The following is a 20,763-nucleotide window of genomic DNA, read 5'->3' as shown; positions in this document are numbered from 1 at the left end:
CATACATGCAAGCAATAAACACCAGCCTATGTTTATACATAGAAGTAACAGAGACACCCATCAGTGTACATCACAAGCAACAATAGCGTTGCCATTCCAGAGGCAGTATGATTACAATCCTTGTAGCATTCGCTCGAGTAGGGAAGCAATTTGGCGCGTTACTGCTGATGCTGTGCAGGGTCCCCGGGAGCTACCGAAATGATCTGGGGCTGACTGGGGGAGGGAGGTAAAGTGAAAGTGCGCCATGTGCGCACTGTGTTGAAACGCCTACCCTATGCGGGGACAGGAGATGTGCATGCGTACGGAGTGCATATCTCCTGTCCGTACGCATGCACATGTCCTGTCCCCCTTCGGCCTAGAAACCAACGACAATAAACTCGCCATGGTGTGCAGCGCATGCGCTGCGTCGCTAGGCCAGACCTAAATATTACTGTGTAGTGGTTAACCTGGCACTTTTTATTTGAGGAAGACAACAATGTTTCTTTTATATAGAAAACACATCAGTAAAATTCATGATTATACCAGGCCATTACTTCGACATGCTTGTCTCTTTATGTCTAGCTATTTAACTAATGGATTTAATGGCAGTTCCAGTTCCAGCATTGGATGGAAGGTAACCAGTACAATGCAGTTCATTAAGGGAAAGTTCCAAGCACTGACTTCATTTATGTTAATTTAGGGTCCTTGAAGTTATAGTTCTGTTTCAGTAACCCCGTTTCAAATCTGTTTGGTTACTCTAATTTGTAACTTTACAATCCGAAATCATAATCTTCCTGAAAAGTTGAACTTCATTTAAGATCTTTATAATGGCAAGTGACTTGCTGTATAGTGAGGCCTTTCCACATGTAAAAATAAAGTGAGCAGTGTTATTGTGTTGATTCTGAAGACCTTCTGACAGGTTGGAAGTTTTTCCAGCAATTAGCAACCCATAACCTTACTTCCCTTATCCTGCAGCACAGGTTTAGCTTTTTTTCTAACCATTACCTCCATCCCTTGGTTAACAGTGATTATGATTCTTCTCTCCTACTATTTGTTGCTCTATTTCAGGAGGATATTAATGTATGGCTCCTTTTCTTTACGTATCCCTGTCCCCACCTTGTTTAGCATTGTTGAGAGTGAAGTTGTGCTCATAACCTTTGAAGTAAACTGAAGTCGGTAGTTGGTATACCAGCTATTACACCTGAAGCACTAGAACTGGATTAGTCTGCATAGAATGTGTTACTTGATATAGAATGTCCAATAAGTTGTGAACACCTCCATTTGCAAGGAATCGGGTGGAGGGTTGGTTGAAATTTCATGATCAGAACTAAAAATGTTTTACTCTTTATTATATGTGTCCCTAATTATTTTCCCCTACATTATTCTTAGTTGTTTCAGAGATGCCTCATGAAAGTTTTACACATCGACCTATGGAAGTGCTACCTTTCTTATGTAAGAGAAACAAAGGGAAAGCTACCAAGTTACAAGTGAGTATAGAATATTCAACGCTTAGTTTCTCTTTTATGGAAGTATGTCAAAATGTTATATACTTTACACACTGCCAAGCCTCTCACTGGCCCTTCTACTCATGTTTCAGATAGAACTTACAGGTTCAAACTTTTCTTCTACAATATTTTTTTTCCATGTGTCCGCAAAAGAAGCTAGGAATTCAAAATCAAGTTTTACCTTAAACCATAATCATTAAATTCTAACTTATAACCAACAAATGTCTTTCCATCAACCACCCAAAAGTGCTCCTCTGAGCACTAAACTGTGCAATCTTAGACACTTGAAGATGCATTTCCTCCTACAGGATAGTCACAATATTTATTGATACTTGCATGACCTAGCTCCACATTTCCAATCAACCATCAACCTTTCGCAGTTTTACAGTGCGTTGGTGAAGTCAATCCAATCTTAAGCTGTTAATCATTCTTTTCTTAACATTTTATTTGAACACAACGTCTTGGATCCTCTTGACATTCGAATTTGCCCCTCAAACGGCTGTAGGTACCTCTGCCAACCAAGGTATTCCAACAGCTGTGTCCTTTGGGCCCCTTTCAATTATTCTGTTGCATTTGAAACCTTAAACCATACAATTTGTCTCCATTATACCTCTTTATGTTTGAGTTCAGAGTACATGCATCCACCCACATCTGCCCCTCACTACATACGGAGTTCCCAAAGCCTATGTTCTCTCCTGAGTACTTTTTATTGTTTACTTGCTACCAGTGTTGAACAAGGAACATTTTCAGAGTCCTCCGGATTACATTTTTATATCATTGCCTGGCATCCCATCTTTGTCAATTAATCTATAACAAATAAAACTTGGATGACATTTCTGAATGAATGCCGCATCTTGAGCCTAAATGCTAGACTGAATTCTTCTCCTTACACTCCTTCGAGAAGGCCTAATCTCTTCTAGTGTTGCCCTAACCTCGTGATTCTGGACCGCAACATTATTTAATAGAAAAAAAGAAAACTAATAGCCTCAGTGGCATATTCGAGCCTGCCCTCCTTTTAAAGACTCTTATCAACAGTGGTTTCTTATGACCAGTTTACATGGAATCGGTCCCAGAACAAAAAACACCTAATCTCTAATTCCCATAGAACAGTTATACAGCCCCATATCACCCCCAGCCTTTCCTAACTGCATTTCGTCCATGAATCAATAGCACAAACCTTCTCAAAGAATTTCACGCCCTACAGAATGATGCAGCTTCACTCATGTATAGCCTCGTGGGACCTATATACCTATTTGACAGACAAATAACTGCTGCCTTACGTTGGAGTATGCCACTTCAAAAGTCCGGTGCATATATTCATGACATAATATTTAAGTATATTTGTGATATCTTTACTTTTCAATGGGTTTAAAGGCAGCTAATCTTCATGCCTGAACTTTGTAGATTTGGCGTCCTTCACATTTTGCCTCCAGGTTTTGAAAAAGTATGTTTTATTTAGTGTATACCTCTTAGTTTTTAAGATATGTTTTCTTTTGCCAGAATTTCTCCTTTAAATAGCTACATTACTGATGCTAACTGCCTCAATATCGCCTTAATAATAGGCTGTCTTTATTTATTCTGGCAGGCAAAGGGGCACCAGATACATGTTAACATGTGAAAACCTACATGAGTACATTTTTGCATTTGCCTGGGACATTGTCTGTAGCAGAGGATGTATTCATTCATTTGAGTAGCTCTTCTACATTGATCTGTGCTCTACCTGGCTGTTGCATGGGTTTGATGTTCTTCACAGTTGAGTGGGTCTACCACTTGCCACATTCTCTGTGATTTGTGATGCATCTTTACTTTTTTTAATCAACTTTCAGTTTCCTTGTAATAAAATAAGATTGAGGACATAGGACCTTAGTGAGATAACTGTTGGGCCTGGCCCTTTTTGTAGAGTTATCCCCAAACTTTTAGCCTTCTTCCTCCTATTTGTTCTAACCTGTTTTTGTTGGCTTTAGGACTCTGGACACTTTACCACTGCTAACCAGTGCTACCAGAGAGTATGTGTTCTCTGTCTAAATTGTAATGGCGATTGGTTTATTCATGATTGACATATTTGCTTTACTAGTAAGTCCCCAGTAAAGTGCACTTTGTGTACCCAGGGCCTGCAGCACTGATTATGCCACAAGGGTAGCCTTGCAAACATGTCTCAGACCTGCCACTGCAGTATGTCTGTGAATACAGTTTTAAAATGTCATTTCATCCTGGCCAGTGCACCCACTTGCAAGGTCCAAACCTTCCCTTTTATTACATGTAGTTCCCCCCTTAAGGCAGCCCCGTGGACAGGATGCCGTGTATGTAAAAGGTGGGACATGTCCTGGTGTGTTTACATGTTCTAATAGTGAAATACTGCTAATTCAATTGTTCACTATTGCAAGGACTATCTGTCCCTCGGGGTAATATGGGGATTGCCTTTAAATATCTTTGTAGTGTAATTTCCCACTGGGAACAGATAGACATTTGGAGTTTGGGGTCTCTAAACTCACAATTAAAAAATACATCTTTTGGTTGAGTTGGTTTTAAATTGCGTGTTTGAAAAGTTCACTTTTAGAAAGTGGGCATTTCCTTGCTTAACCGTTCTTTGTCTCTACCAGTCTGCAGAATGCATGTCTGGGATAGGCTCTTTTGCATTCACTCTAGACAGTCACACAAAGGGAGCTGAGGTGTGCTTTGTGTGAGAAAGTGCCATCTTTCTTGTATGGTATGCCCCCACTGTTTGCTGAATTGCTGATGTGCTTTGACTGAGTGTGCCCTGGACTCCTGCCAATCAGGTGCCCAGGGCCTGTGTTCCTTCCCTAAAACTGCTGAAACCTAAACCCAATTGGCAACTCTGGCCACAGGTCAGCCCCTGGTAAATGGTACCCTAGGTACCCAGGGCACTGTGACCAGAGAAGACCCCTAAGGGCTGCAGCACTTATTGTGCCACCCTCAGGGGCCCAATACCCTGACACACACACACACACGCACACACACACTGCCTTTGCAGGCTGAGTGTCTGGGTGCAGAACTAAACAAAGAGTCGACATGGCACACATCCCTGTGTGCCATACCCACAATCACACTGCCCTGGCATACCTCAGTCACCCCTCTAGCTGGGTGCACTATGCCAGTGGTGTGGGCACAGGTGCATGAGCCCTGTGCCCCTACAGTACCCAGGGCCATTCCTGGGCACTGTAAGTGCAGTGATGCCATTAAGAGTATATGGTGCTGGGAGGTTGTCATTACGAACTCCACAGCACCATAATGGCTACACTGAAGACTGAGAAGTTTGGTACCAAACTTCTCAGCACATTAAACCCGCACTGATGCCAGTGTGGGATTTAATGCCAAATGCACGACAGAGGGCATCTTAAAGGTGCATCCTGAAACCTAACCAATTCCCAGTGTCCTGACTGCATGGCTACCGAGGCTGCCACCACCAGACATCTTTCTGTGCCCCTAGGTCGAGAGCCTGCCACTCTCTGGGGGCCTGAAACAATGCACATCCTGGGACGAGGTGCCAAGCCTCCTCCCCCCGGATGGGCAGAGGAAGCTTCCAAAGCATGCCGCCTTTGTGAGCTTCTCCAGGCCACTTGCTGTACTCAGCAACTGGCCCACACTGGTTCTGACCGCCACTCTGGCAGGAAGACAGGCAGGAAAAACAAAGGAAGGAAAGGGGGTGGTGCCAGCCTCTGCCAACCCCACAACTCTGGGCTCCCGCCATCTTGAGGATGGGGTGCCCTACCCAATCAGAGCTAGCTAGGCTCCTGCCCCCTCCCACTGGAGAGTGGCATGATAGGGGGTGTACTGACCCATTGGTCCCTGTCCTTGCCTTACCTGTAACACCCCTAAATGTAGTATTTAGGGGCACCCTGAACCTTCCTACCTCCCCTGCACCCTCCCCTGCACCCGGTGCCCAACTCCTGGATGTCTACATATCTTCCAAGATCCCAACTTACCTCTCGAAGTGGTGGTCGCACCTGAAGAATCTCCGTCCCTGAGTCTGCAGCCTTTGTTCAATCTCCAGTTCTCCCATTGATTAACACTGGGTGCCCGAAGGCCCAAAAGCACCCCGCACCCTGCAGCCCGAGTGCCGCTAGAAGTGCAGCAACTACCCTACTCTACTTCCCCACTTGCCCTGTGTAAGTGACCAGGAGCTCAGCTCCCACAGCCGCGTGGTCTGCCTGTTAGCAGCCACCAACCGAAGGCCCCTTCTCCTCCATAGGATAAAATTGGTCCTACTCACTCTGCACCCCGCTGCCTCTGTGCCGCTGAGGGTGTAACAACTGTACTTACCTGACCCTGGGAGACCCCTGAGTCTACCCCCAGAACCTTAACTCTGCCAGCCGAGTACTTACCCAAAGACCGATAACTTAATTTTCTCCATAGGGTAACATTGACTTGGTTTCACTCAGAATTTCTTTTGTGTGGAGTTTTGCAACTTCAAAGTATTTCCTAAAAATCATCCGATCAACAAATTCCGAATTACTCACCTGTTATCAGGAGAGATCCCAGGGCTGTATCTTTCAGCCCAGCACTGAACCTTAAAGTAATTATAATCATGATTTACTGTTAACTCAATTTTCCTCCATAGGAATCCATTGTCTGGTTTATACCTAAGTTTTTTCTGTGTCGATTTTTCATACTTACAAATATTCCTTAAAAATCGCCTGTGTAACAAAAACTATTTCTTTCAACTGTTTACAGGAAATGCACCAGGGCAGAATCCAGGATCCAGCCCTGAGCTAGAAAAACTATTGTAAAGTAATTTTATTGCATTTACTTAAAAACTCCCATTGAGCTCAATGTTATTTCGTGTTTAAACCTGTGTTGCATATTGCAACAACTGTAACTATTGCATTTAAAAGTAAACTGCTATTTGAAAGTATTTAATTGCAACCTCTCATTCTGAGAAAGTATTTATGATACCTACTGTGGTTCTAAAATAAAGTAACTATATATTTTTATATAATAAACAATTGGCCTTGAGTTCAGTTATTGAGTGTGTGAGACCATTTGCTGACTGAGTGTGTACAATAAATGCTTTACACTGTCTTCTGATACTGCCTTACTGCTCGGCCAAGCTACCACTTTAGAGAGTAAGGTTATATCTAACTTAAGCCTCTGCCATACCACTGGGGACTGTGAACTCTGTGCACACAGTACCTTACTTTGGTCCAGTATATACAGAGCCACTTTCTTACACCTTGTATATCCTGATGGCCCATCACCAGGCTGATTAGGCAATTCTTTCAAATTACTGGCAAAAGGTTTGCATAGCATCAAACAATACTTTACATATGCATGGAATGCTTTTCAGTACAGCAAAAGATACTTTGTATTTCAGTATCAAACTTGGTACAATACCGTGAGAGACTAATTCAATCTTATGGGAGGGTAGACAGGTGAGTAACTTGGAGGTAAGTAAATGGTTTTGAGATTCACTCTCCAGGGGTTTTGGTCAATACTGGGCAAAGGTCGGATCAAGGTAGGTACTGCACCACCAGCAGCACTGGACCCAATGTTATTCTGTGGAGGCTGGGGGCATCTTGAAGAGGCACGGCTAAGTACATGCGGTTCAGGGGCACAGGTCCTGGGGGTTAACACGAGCACTGGAGAGGCCATCAAGGAGCACTGAGACTGCACCACCAGCGGCAGCCGAGTGGAGATTGCAAAGGAGGCTTCCGGGGAGGTGGGGGGATGGGAATGAAACCAATGGAGATCCTCGGTTGGGGAAAACGGCTGCAGGCTCGGTTTGGAAGGCTAGTTGAAGGAATCTCACTACTTGAGAGGTAAGTTGGATAGTGGGGGATTGCTAGGTCACCGTCAGTTAGGCACTCCTAGGCCTGGGGGCTGCAGGTGAAGAGGTGTTTTTAGGCATTTGGTTCTCCTCACCACTCTGGTCACGATCAGGGGGAACCTTCAGGTTGAGGCTGCAGGCACAGTGGGAGAAGGTCAGGAGAGGTCGTTCAACACTGGATTCCAGGTCAAGATTACCAGGGAGACTCGAAATTTGCCTAGCATAGTAACAGTAAGTTTCAATTCTATTAAGGACACAGAGGCGAGGATTATGCTTTTCTCTCCCCGCTGTTTATTCAAAAGTCACCGCATAGCAGCCAGAAAAGCAATACACATGAAAAATATATCACATAATACCCAACATCGGGTTAAAATTATCAACAGAAGAAATCAGAACACATTCAGGGAACTCCATATCCCATCAGTTCATGTACATAGTCCTTCTACAGTGTCCATAATCCTTAAGGTAGTCCGTCCATCTTGTGGTCTCTTCCTCCGCGCGAGACACACCACCTCATCCACGGTCTTGCTTTGCGCCATCATTGCCTAGCAGGAAAAACACAACAGCGTGAGCGTTGTCAATTCCGCCAGAGGAAAAAGACCAATCTTTAAGAAATACCACTCGTCATTACCACAAGTCTAAAAGATCTCATTTAATGGAAAACAGATTACTTACTTTACATATGCATGGAATGCTTTTCAGTACAGCAAAAGATACTTTGTATTTCAGTATCAAACTTGGTACAATACCGTGAGAGACTAATTCAATCTTATGGGAGGGTAGACAGGTGAGTAACTTGGAGGTAAGTAAATGGTTTTGAGATTCACTCTCCAGGGGTTTTGGTCAATACTGGGCAAAGGTCGGATCAAGGTAGGTACTGCACCACCAGCAGCACTGGACCCAATGTTATTCTGTGGAGGCTGGGGGCATCTTGAAGAGGCACCGGCTAAGTACATGCGGTTCAGGGGCACAGGTCCTGGGGGTTAACACGAGCACTGGAGAGGCCATCAAGGAGCACTGAGACTGCACCACAAGCGGCAGCCGAGTGGAGATTGCAAAGGAGGCTTCCGGGGAGGTGGGGGGATGGGAATGAAACCAATGGAGATCCTCGGTTGGGGAAAACAGCTGCAGGCTCGGTTTGGAAGGCTAGTTGAAGGAATCTCACTACTCGAGAGGTATGTTGGATAGTGGGGGATTGCTAGGTCACCGTCAGTTAGGCACTCCTAGGCCTGGGGGCTGCAGGTGAAGAGGTGTTTTTAGGCATTTGGTTCTCCTCACCACTCTGGTCACGATCAGGGGGAACCTTCAGGTTGAGGCTGCAGGCACAGTGGGAGAAGGTCAGGAGAGGTCGTTCAACACTGGATTCCAGGTCAAGATTGCCAGGGAGACTCGAAATTTGCCTAGCATAGTAACAGTAAGTTTCAATTCTATTAAGGACACAGAGGCGAGGATTATGCTTTTCTCTCCCCGCTGTTTATTCAAAAGTCACCGCATAGCAGCCAGAAAAGCAATACACATGAAAAATATATCACATAATACCCAACATCGGGTTAAAATGATCAACAGAAGAAATCAGAACACATTCAGGGAACTCCATATCCCATCAGTTCATGTACATAGTCCTTCTACAGTGTCCATAATCCTTAAGGTAGTCCGTCCATCTTGTGGTCTCTTCCTCTTTCTTCGCGCGAGACACGCCACCTCATCCACGGTCTTGCTTTGCGCCATCATTGCCTAGCAGGAAAAACATAACAGCGTGAGCGTTGTCAATTCCGCCAGAGGAAAAAGACCAATCTTTAAGAAATACCACTCGTCATTACCACAAGTCTAAAAGATCTCATTTAATGGAAAACAGATTACTTACAGCCATACAGGGAGGGATCTCCGCAGGAAGCATGGGTGGGATAATCCTCGCCTCTGTGTCCTTAATAGAATTGAAACTTACCGTTACTATGCTAGGCAAATTTCGATTCTATGTCAGGACCGGAGGCTTCAGATTATGCTTGTTCAAAGCTGATTAACCACCAAACTTGCAATATCCACCACAGGCTTAAAATAAAACCGCTTGAAAGTGGAGTCCGAGGACCAGTCCGCCGCACACATCAGGTCCTCCAGACGTCCCCCTAAGGAGAAAGCCTTCGAGGCCATGGCACCTCTAGCTGAATGAGCTCCAAATTGTTTAGTATCAATGCCAGCTTCTAGGAGCACCCACCGCACCCAACGGGCGATAGTGGGGGAAGACACCGCCTTATGCGGTTTTCGAAGAGCAATTAAAAGTTGCCTCTCACATGGGGGGCGAAGTTCCAGCGTGACGTCTTCGTACGTCTTTAAACACTGCACCACACAGAGTTTGGGAACGTCCACGAAGGCCTCATACGAGATGGATCTCGTAGTGGAAGTTTACGATGGGAACGACACCTACGACCAGGGGATCCACGTCCCGTCGAAGACACCAACGAACCCACCTGGACCAAGCCGAGCGGTACCTCTTTGTTGTACTGTCAGCCCACGCCTTAGACAGGAAGGACTCAGCCGAGCCCGAAAGTCCCGGGAGCGACCAGCGTCGCCTGAAAGCCGCCACGCCATGAGGTGGAGAGAACCCTGCATGATGAGGTGATGAGGCTCCCCGTCTGGATTGAGAAGGAGACGAGGAAACGGGGGGAATAGGATTGGAGAATCCCAAGAAAGTTCCAGAAGAACCGGAAACCAAACTTGCGACCTCCACCAGGGCGTCATCATCACCACGTCCGCCTTCTGGCGGCGCAGATGGGCCGCCGATCTCACCACCATCGAGAACGGGGGAAAAGCGTAAGGCTGTTCCCGGCTCCAATCTTGGAGGAACGCATCAGTCGCCTCCGCCAGAGGATCCGGTCTCCAACTGAAAAACCTCGGCAACTGGAAGTCGAGACGGGACGGGCCCCACATGGTTTCTAACCAGTGAAACACCCATGCGTCCAGCTTCCAGAGACTCGAATCTCGCAGGTACCTCGAGTGCCAATCCGCCACCTGATTGGCTTGGCCCGGGAGGTACTCCGCCGTCACCGAGACCTGATGGGCTAGGCAGTAATCCCAAAAATCCTTCGCCAGGTCTGCTAACGCCCGCGACCAAGGGCCGCCCAGGTGGTTGACATAGCGGACCGCCGATATGTTGTCCATCCGTAAAAGAACACATGACTTCGCCGAGTCCTTGGTCCAAAAGAGCCCGCCAGAAGCTCTAGGCAATTGATATGAAGCTACTGCTCCTCTAACGACCAACCGCCGCCTTTGGAAAAATCCCCGCAGCGGGCGCCCCAGCCTGTTCTGCTTGCGTCCGATTCTATGATCAGATCCGGAATCGACCCGAAAATTGCTCGGCCGTTCCACGCCTCCATATGGGAGAGCCACTAGGACATTTCCACTTTCACTTCCTCCGACAGAGGAACCGACTGCTCGTAAGTTAGGCCCCTTCTGAGGTGGTAAGCCTTGAGGCGTTGCAGGGCTCGATAATGAAGCGGCCCTGGAAAGATTGCCTGAATCGATGACGAGAGAAGCCCTACTACCCTCAATCGTGGATTCGCTGACTACCCTGCAGCTTCCGGACCCCGTCACCTGTACTCAACAATTGTGTGACGATATTGCCCTCTACTTCCACACTAAAATTGCCGATATTGTCTCGGCCTTAGAGCTACAAAGGGCCTCTATATCTTCTTCCACCTCTCAAGTGTTTCCCTTCTCAGTTTCCGTTAGACCGGCTAATCCTGTCCCCCTGTCTAGCTTTCCCCCCCCTCTCCTTGCAGGAATTGGATGTCCGCCTGGCCAAGACTAGGTCGGGCTCCCCCCTTGACCCCTGCCCTCTTAATCTCCTAAAGCAATGTAAGGATACCCTCCTGCCTCCCTTACTTGAGATCATGAACAGGGCAATGAGAGATGGTATTTTTCCCTCCCAATGGAAGAGAGCGGTGGTCAAACCCCTCTTGAAAAAGCCTACCTTAGACCCGGAGGTGTATAAAAACTTTCGCTGCTCCCAGCAAAGATGCTGGAAACCCATCTGAACCAGCATCTTGCATCCTTTCTGTATACCTCTGGTCTCCTGGATCATTCGCAGCACGGATTCCGAAAGGGTCACAGCACGGAGTCAGCCCTCACTGTGGTGCTTGATAACATCCGCACCACAGTTGATAAGGGCTTGAGTACCCTGCTGATCCTGTTAGATCTTACGGCTGCATTTGATACCCTGTCTCCCCTCGTCTTAACATCTCGACTAAGGGAGATAGGGGTGGAGGGGCCTGCTATGAGTCTGTTGGCCTCCTTCCTAGACGAGAGGGAACAGAGAGTGAAGCTGGGGGAGTTCCTATCTCCATCCCTGCCGGTAAAATGTGTCCAGGGGTCGGCGTTAAGTCCGACCCTTTTTAATATCTATGTGACCCCACTGGCCAGGCTCATAAGATCTTTCGGGATGGAGGTAGTCTCCCACGCCGATGACACCCAGATCTTGCTGTCTCTCGTCCAGCCTGTTAGCACTTCTGCCTCCAATTTTAGACACTGTATGGAGGCAGTTGCCCAATGGATGATTGACAATTCATTGAGGCTAAATGGCGAGAAGACGGAGATCTTGGCGGGAAGGAGGACATCTGGTCGGCGGAATGGTGGCCCTCATCTCTGGGGGCTTGCCCTGTACCTACCCTCCTAGCACGAAACCTGGGGGTCATGATCGATCCGGCCCTTTCTATGGGTCACCAAGTCAATAGAACAATCTCCACCTGCTGGGGTATTATCAAGATCCTGCGGAAGATCAAGCATTACCTGACCATACAAGCACGGAAGCAAATTGTGGTTGCATTGATAGCCTCCCGGCTCGATTATTGCAACGCCCTTTATGCTGGAGTGAATAAATGCCTGCTACAGCGACTTCAGACTGTGCAGAATGCCGCGGCGAAGTTCGTTTTGGACCTGCCTAGGAGGTCTTCGGCTACTGCCGCCAGGAAATCCTTGCATTGGCTTCCAATTGAAGCCAGGATTTCCTTTAAGGTCCTCTGTTTGGTCTACGGGCCTTGAATAGGAAAGAGACAGGAGGAGTAAAAGATCTTTTGATTCCCTACACTCCCTCGAGAAACCTTCGCTCCACTAAGAAGTTTCTTCTCTCAGTACCACGAGTTCGAAGAGCCAAGTGGGGAGGCAGAGCCTTTTCCAGCCTTGCTCCTAGATGGTGGAACACTGTGCCCTGTGATATTAGGACACTGCCTTCAATGCAATCGTTTAGAAAGGCATTGAAGACGTGGCTTTTTGCTAAAGCTTACCCTTAGTCTGCTGGTTTTGCCTTTTATGACTCTTTTTATAGGCGCCTTGATGCTTCCGGGCAAAGTCGTGCGTTATAAGTCTTATTTCATTTCATTACCCTGGCAATCTGACGTAGGGACGTGTGAGACTTGGCGATCGTCTGCCAAAGCACGTGCCGGATCTTGGCCATCTTCCGAGAGGGAAGGCTTAAAGACGCCTGCCCCGAGTCCACCACGAACCCTAGGAACACCATAGTCTGGGAGGGTGTGAAGACAGACTTGTCCTTGTTGACAATGAAACCCAGACCCTGCAAGAAAGAAATCGTCTGGTTGAGTTGAAGCACTAGCTTGTTGGGACATTAAGCCATAAGCAGAGTGTCGTCCAGATAGACGATCATCCGAATTCCCTGACTCCGAAGGACTTCCACTGCCGGGCGTAGTAACTTGGTGAAACACCAAGGGGCAGAGGAAAGTCCGAACGGAAGGGCCGTGAATTCGAAAATCTGGTCCCGCCAGAGAAATTCGAAAATCTGGTCCCGCCAGAGAAACTGTAAGAATAGACGGTGAGGCGGGTGTTTGGGACCCACCAGATAGGCATCCTTGAGGTCCAGCCGGACCATCCAGTCGTTGGGCAAGAGCACATCTCTCAGGAGGTGGATACCCTCCATCTTGAAGTGGTTGTATACCAACCAGCCGTTGACCTCCCGAAGGTTTATAACGGGTCTCTTGCCCCCGTCCGTCTTTTCCACTAGGAACACATTGCTGAGGAAACCTGAGGGGTGTCTCGTTGATCGGCAAATGGCCCCTTTGCGTAACAGCTCTGAGACCTCTTCGTCGATCAACCGCCCATCTTCTTGCGAGAAAACAATTGGATGATCCGCTTTCGTCTGGAAAGGCTGATCGTAAAATTCTATATCGAAACCTCGCACGGTCTGAAGAACCCATGCGTCCCTCGTGATGGCCCGCCAGGCATCTGGGAAACAAGCCAACCGCCCCCCTATGAGTACCTGATCCGGATGGATTACACTCACCGTGGGAACTATTGTTTCCAGCGTCGTTCCTGAAGCCACCTCTGCCACGAAAACGTTGGTTCTTGGTGGGGTAGAAGTTGGTATAGTTGGCCGAGGAGTTGTACTGGCCTCTGCCGGAGCCTTGTCCCCTATTGGGTTGGTTCTGTCCGCCACGGCCGGTCGTGAGGCCCCTACCATGACCGGCCCCCCTAGAAAAACGCTGTTGGAACACCCTCTTGATGGTGGACTGGGCTTTGTCTAGGGAGGAAAAGGTGGAAACAAACTTCCCCAGTTCTTTTATAAACGGGTCGCCAAACAGGCCGCCTTGCGCCACCGCTCCCGCCTCTGAAGAGGCCAGATCCCCTAACTTGGGATCAAGTTTGATGAGTAGCGAGCGCCGGCGTTCAGTGGAGAGCGCGCAGTTGGCGTGGCCCAAGAAAATTATTGCCCTCTGCGCCCAATTAGACAACACATCAGGGGCTATTGTAGAGCCCGACGCCTTGGCCTCCTCTGCCATATCCAATTTCTTTGTCAGGGGGCCTATGGTATCCAAAAGCTTATCCTGGCATGACCGCCAGGAGCGGCCGATGCTCTTGCGGGGCTCCTTCACAAACTTAGCCATAAAGGTGGCCATCTTTCCGTCTAGTTCGGGAGTCAGGGCCACCTTCCCTTCGAGTGTCGGATGCGGACATTCTCCCCGCAGGCAACTACATGCCTCCTTCTCTAGAGGCTTGCGGAGGCGCCCCGCCACGAACCTCGTGACCTTGTCGCCCGGCGTCCAGGCCGCCGACCTCGGATAGTTTAGTTTAGTTTATGACATTTGTTAAGCGCTTGGTTGCACAGAGAACAGTGCGTCCCCGTGCTGACAACCCTACCTACATCTCTTCAGCTTAGCTCACAGAGGGTGAGCAAAGGGACACGGGCGAACTATGCTGAGTTTATCTTGGGGAAAAGATGGGTTTTCAGCCTCTGTCTGAACCTGGTTTCAGACGGCTCCATCCTTAATTCGATAGGTAGGTTATTCCAGTCGTTGCTGGCATGGTGTCTAAATGAACGTCCTCCCATCCTTGCTCTATGTATCCGAGGCACCACTAATAGCATGCTACCCATCGACCTCAAAGGACGTGAAGGGCGATAGACTGGAAGCAGGTCCTGAAGATATGGAGGTGCTTTTTTGTGAGCTATACGGTGGGTGATGCACATAGTTTTAAATTTGATTCTTTCCTTTATTGGGAGCCAGTGAAGGGAGCGTAATGCATGTTTCCCAGAGGCTCTCCTAGGGAGGTTAAGGACCAGCGTAGCAGCTGCGTTCTGGACGCGGTGTAGCTGTGTTAGGCCTTTTTTACTAAGTCCACATAGGAGGGAGTTCCCATAATCTAAATGGGAGGTGACCAAGGCGTGTACCATAGTTTTTCTGGAGCTGGGGGGCAATAGGTCCAGGATTTTCCTCAGGACCTTCAGAAGTCCATAGCATTTACCCGCGACCTTACCAACATGATTGGTGTAGGCTAGATTAGAGTCTAGAAGAAAGCCAAGGTTCTTAACTGTGTCTACTGGGGCCGGGACAGAGCCCAGTTCAATGGGCCACCAGGCAGAGGTCCAGATGGAAGGACATGGACCTACAATAAGAACTTCCGTCTTGTTACCATTAAGGCGGAAACAGTTCTGTTTCATCCAACCGTCAAGTGCCACAAGGCAGGCCGAGAAATTCTCAGCATCCACAACTGGATCACGGGACAGATTGATCACCAGTTGTGTATCATCTGCATAGGAGACTATTGCCACACCATATGACTCCACCAGTTTAGCAAGGGGTTCCATGTACAGATTGAATAATGTAGGGCTCAAAATCGAGCCCTGTGGAACCCCTTGCCTGAGACACCTTACACTGGATTTACATGGTGGGCAATGCACTTGGAATCTCCTGTTCTTAAGAAAGGATACCAGCCACTCATGAGCAGGTCCGGTTATTCCCTTTTCACTCAGGCGGTCCAGTAATACGGGATGTGATACGGTATCAAACGCCGCACTTAAGTCCAATAGGACCAGTACGGCCGTGTGACCTTCATCCGCCTTGCTCCGCAGCAATTCTGGATGGATGATGTCGTCCGGGTCCAGCATACCTGAGGCGTCCTGAGGCAATTCAGCCGGAGTACCGGACAGGCGCCAAGACCGCACTGAGTCCTCCTCGTCGTCGGTGTCCGCAGTGGAGAGCCCTCCCGGAGAGGAAGGGGCTGTCCCCTTATGCACCGAAGGGCCCGGGGTCGGGAGCGACGCCGGGGGCAGGGTCGGTTGCCTTAGCCAGAAACGCATCTCTGAGGCGTTCGAAGGCGTCCTTATCCACACCCGACTCACCCCCCGAGCCTCCGTCCCTACAGGCCTTCTTGGGTGCTGGCGGGTGACCCTCCCCAGGGGACTGGGAACCCGCAGGGGCACCCCCTGGTGCGAGAGCCAGTTTCGCGCACTCCTCCGCAGTACGGGCCGAGAGGCGATCCTCCATGGGCCCCACTATCTCCTGCATGCACCTGTAGATAGACTGATCCACTGCGTCATAAAATTCATCATCCCCCAAATACTGGTGGGTTTCCTCCTCCTCCACGTAATACCCTTCCGCCATACTGCCTACTTGCTATGTCGCGGAAAAGGCGGAAAGTTCTAACTGGCACTAGGGACCAGGGATATGGGCCAACCGGAGGTTAGCAAGGCTTTTGTCACTGGTAAACCAGGGAGTCTAGTGGCAGCACTCCACCCAGCGCGCTAACCCTCTCAGCAGAGACCGGGTCAAGGCCACCTCCCTGCGCGCTAACTCGGAGTAAACGCTGGCAAGTGGGCCAACCGCCCGACGTGCTGAAGAAAATTACAGCCCGAAGGCGTCAAGCGCGGTAATCCGCTAAGTACAGACCCGTTAAGGGCGAAGATCAAATTGGGGCAATACAACCCAACAGGGCGTCAAGGTGAGGCGGCAGAGGAAGACTCCGGCGTGGCTCTCCTCCTCGGCGCGGCTCCCGTCTGACGGGGAACCACACCGAGGAGGAAAGGGGCCGACGCCTCCCTCTAGCGGCGAGGAGGTAACACCGCAACTCTCGGGGTCAGTCGCGTCCGGGGCGAAGCGTCCCCGCAACGAAATACCAGGGCTCTGAAAGATAAACGTGCACAAGTATATCAATTAAGAGCCCCTAAGCCCAACTACAAAAATATACCGTGCCTAAAACCCAAAACACCCCCACATTGCAATAACGAGGGAGAGCATAGGAAAAAGCATTTAACTGGCTGCGAAGCAGCGAAGAAAGAGGAAGAGACCACAAGATGGACGGACTACCTTAAGGATTTTGGACACTGTAGAAGGACTATGTACATGGACTGATGGGATATGGAGTTCCCTGAATGTGTTCTGATTTTTTCTGTTGATCTTATTAACCCGATGTTGGGTATTATGTGATATATTTTTCATGTTTATTGCTTTTCTGGCTGCTATGCGGTGACTTTTGAATAAACAGCGGAGAGAGAAAAGCATAATCTGAAGCCTCCGGTCCTGACATAGAATTCAATGGGTTGGGGGACCACCTGGACTCCGGTCGTGAGCATCAGGTGCAGAGTGGTGCAAATGTCGCGGATCAGCCTGGATCCGGAGTCTTTGTGTTGGTTTCTTTCTGGACAAATCTGGTGTCCACAGGAGACAAGTCTTTATTGAAGACTGTACAGGCTCCGGTGGCTTCTTGGATGTTGCTGACTGCAGGCCACGCCTGTATCTTGGAGCAGAGTCGCTGGAGGAGGAGTTGGGCCGGTAGGACTGGGCCAATTCAGTTGTCTTCTTCTCCACTGCTACACGGCTCTCTGATTCTTTTTCTTCTTCTTCTTCTTCTTCCGTCGAGTTTGAGGAGCAAGGTTTGGAGGAGCCCCTAAATATTACATTTAAGGGTGTTACTGAGGTCAAGCAGCTATTACTGAGGTAGCTACTACTGTCCCCTAGGGTGACTACACCCTTTGGGTGCCCCCTCCCTTTGGGGAGAAGGGCCCATTGTGTTCCTATTGCGCCTAATTCTCCAGTTCAAGGTGGAGAATTTCTATACGTGGGGTTCACCCATAGCTTTCTATGGACTAAACTTGCTTAAACTTTGATAGGTGATATTTTGACTTATGTATGTTGGATTTTTGTCGTTTTAGTCTGGTTTTATTCAGATAAAATTGGCTATTTTTGTAAAGTGATGTAGACTCCTTTTGCAGTGTTTTCACTGTTTACTGTGTGTGTGTTTTTACATATTGCCTCTGAGATAAGCCTGACTGCTCGTGCCATGCTACCAAGTGTGTTAGCATAGGTTATCTTAGCTGTGTGATTCCCTTAACCTGGCTAGAGTATGGGTCCCTACTTGAACAGGGAGTAAACCTACCAACTAGAGAGCCCATCACCATATCAACTAGCCATAATCACTGTGGACATATGCAGAGAAGTAGAGAATGCATACTTATACAGATGTGGGAAGAGTGTCTTTGGCTTCAGAGATGATTGCAAGATAAGTGTGTGGGTTTTTACTTAAAATGTGTTTTTATTAGCAGTTCAATTACTGCATCATCACAAAACATAGTTCACCGTTGCATGCATTGACCAGCAACAGTGTACCTTATTGTCGTCAGACGTGATGTCTCAATTTCAAGAATACCTCCTACAATCCTGTGTACTTTGACAGGTACTCGCTAAAGATAGCAATGTTTCTCAATAATCTGGAGAAACATTGAAATCAGGGTTTGTGTGCCCAGAACATCTCCCTCCACCCCTTCCCACCACCCTGCTTCCATATATAGTTGGACTTTTAGGCAGAAAGAAGAACTGTAACTAGGCTACACAAATAGAACATTATGTGACCCTAGCTGTGGTGTTTGTGGACAGTGTTCAACTGGCCTGCAAGCACTACTTCAGTCAGGCCTATCACTCATTCATGTGGATCCTATGCTCAAGTTTGCATGGTATTCTCTAATAGGGTTGTCAACACCTGCGCCGTCCCCCCATCAAAGCAGATGTGCCACCCTATCTGGTCCATCTCATTTGCGCTTCTTCAACCCCTTGCCCATTCTATAAAGTTATTCCTCCAGGTCTAGATAATTAGGCATCTGTGCTCAGCCATTGAATTTCTTTACGTCGTTTGCTGACCATCACCCCTAACACTGTGATCCTCCTACTCAACTTTTTCTTGGGATTCTGTGATAGTAAGCCCAGCAGGCACTGCTTACGCTTGCAGGTCGACCTCCTACCCTGTTACTTATTAGATAAATTCCAATTCCTCCGCCCAATACTTTGCAACAACTGGGCACCGCCATATGATATTCAGAAAATCAGCGTCCACACCGCCACATCGAGTGCACGTGGGTGCCCTGTCAGAATCATCTCTTTTTGGTGAGAGGTAGGCCATGTGAATGTAATTATATTGTATCAGTTTTAAAAGTGCATTGACGAATACCCTCTTTTCTGCATCATGTACTTTCATTCATTCGTTAGATGTAGTGGGCTCATAAGTTACCCACTGCCATGCCTCTTCCACATGCAGCGGCGCTATTCACTGATCCGCTCTGAGTGCTCAGTAAAGGTGAGTTATCTGCATACAACCCCCACCTAGGGATAACATAGTAACCACCATCTGTGTGGGTCCTTGGGCCTCAGGAAAGGATGGCCAGAGTTGTCTGGCAGTGGCGGCTACCTTTGCATACTGCAGAAACTACCATCATCTAAGTCCAAACGACTCAAAGGCATCTTGCATGGTTATGAAACAATCTCCTGAGTATGTCAGATATCGTAATACAACCACCTTCTTGCCATTTATCAATCGGCGTCGTCTGGGGGATTTGGGCAAAGGGAAGCAATATCCATAGGTCTAGATCCAGAGCATATGGTGCTTGTTGTATCACCCTCCTCACAGTTCTGTACCACAGGAGGCATGTCGTACGAATCACATGGGTTAATGGGTCTGGGATGTTTCTGCCCCTTTCAGGATTCCCCACAACTGGTATCCTTCGTGAGAGCCAGCTAGGAGAGACATCTTCCAGTTACCCTCGCCATCGGGCCAGTGAATTGCATGTTGGAAGTCGGTAGCCAAATTACAGAGCTCCAAGTCGGGGACCTCGAAGCCCCCCTGTCCCATTCCCTCTTAAGGGTAGCCAACCCAATCCGGTACCTCTTCCCATCCCACAAGAGCTGAACTAGGAGCCGGTCTAATTCCCGGACAACCAGATGGGGACTTTCATACATGGCACCTTGCAGAACAGAGACACATCTGGGCAATAGGACCATTTTAATAAGGGCTATCGTACCCATTAAGGATGGGTGTAATGTGTTCCAGAACTGTATGAATGGGTGATGATTACGGATCACACAACCTAAATTTAACTTGTGGGTTTGATGTGCCCCATTTGTAATGTAGAACCCCAAGAACCTTTTTTTATCTGTTTTCCATGGAGTACCTTCCTCCAGCAATATGTTGTTTGGCACCTCTCTCAAAGATACTATGAGGAAAAAGCTAATTCATCTATATTAACCAAAAAGGCCTGAGAATTCCCCAAATTCTTGCACAACGTTTAGCAAGATTGGGGTGGACAGATCGGGTTGACGGAGATCATTGCGTCATCGGCATAGAGCATTATTTTGCCATCTAGTGGTTGAGTCCGGAATTGTTGTATTTGTCCCATGTTTTAGGTCGAGGTACTATCCGGTTCTGCCGAAGTCAGAACCGGAAGTTTTGAGATCTTATGTTCCTTAGAGGGGCTCTTTATCCCGCCTCTAATTTTGGCTCTCTCCCATTGGCTGGCTTCCTAAATGGAGGCCAGCCATTGGAGGAGAGAGCCATCACTCCAAATAGGCTCCATCCTTTTCGGATTTGGAGGTGTGTTCGGTGTTCTTCTTTCCACTTTTTAGCCACGCCCACCGAACACGCCCCCAAATCCGAAAAAAAGACAGAGCTTGCCAGCCGCCATTTTGTTTTGTTCGCAATGAAGGTGAGCCTCGCTGTCCTCTTGTGTTCACTTTGTTCTGTCTTTAGCCTCACCGTTGCTGTTTTTGACCACCTCTTTTTCTTTTCCTCTTCCCTTGCACATTATTTAACCACAGTGCTGCCTCCCTTTGGAGAGGGAGTTCGCGTCGCATGTCCCACCTCTGCCTCCCCCTCCCTCACTCCAGTCACTCGTTATTTCAGCCCGGGCTGTTTTTTGGAGATCCTTGCGGTCACGCAGGCTCAGTGCAGTTT

The 20,763-nt window shown here is 48.2% G+C and overlaps 1 protein-coding gene across 2 annotated transcripts in view; it reads left to right on the top strand.

Annotated features, from left to right (window-relative positions):
* CSTF3 (cleavage stimulation factor subunit 3) overlaps positions 1-20,763 on the top strand; it is a 640,930-nt gene that overhangs the window by 292,553 nt on the left and 327,614 nt on the right. For both annotated transcript variants that reach the window (XM_086955867.1, XM_086955866.1), the window contains one exon: positions 1,369-1,466. In XM_086955867.1, the coding sequence (XP_086811993.1) occupies positions 1,369-1,466 (98 nt within the window). The remainder of the gene's footprint in view (positions 1-1,368; positions 1,467-20,763) is intronic.

Source organism: Lissotriton vulgaris, chromosome 2_1, assembly GCF_964263255.1.
Source record: "Lissotriton vulgaris chromosome 2_1, aLisVul1.2, whole genome shotgun sequence".
NCBI classification, from domain to species: Eukaryota; Metazoa; Chordata; class Amphibia; order Caudata; family Salamandridae; genus Lissotriton; species Lissotriton vulgaris.
This window is presented reverse-complemented; position numbering and strand designations above follow the sequence as displayed.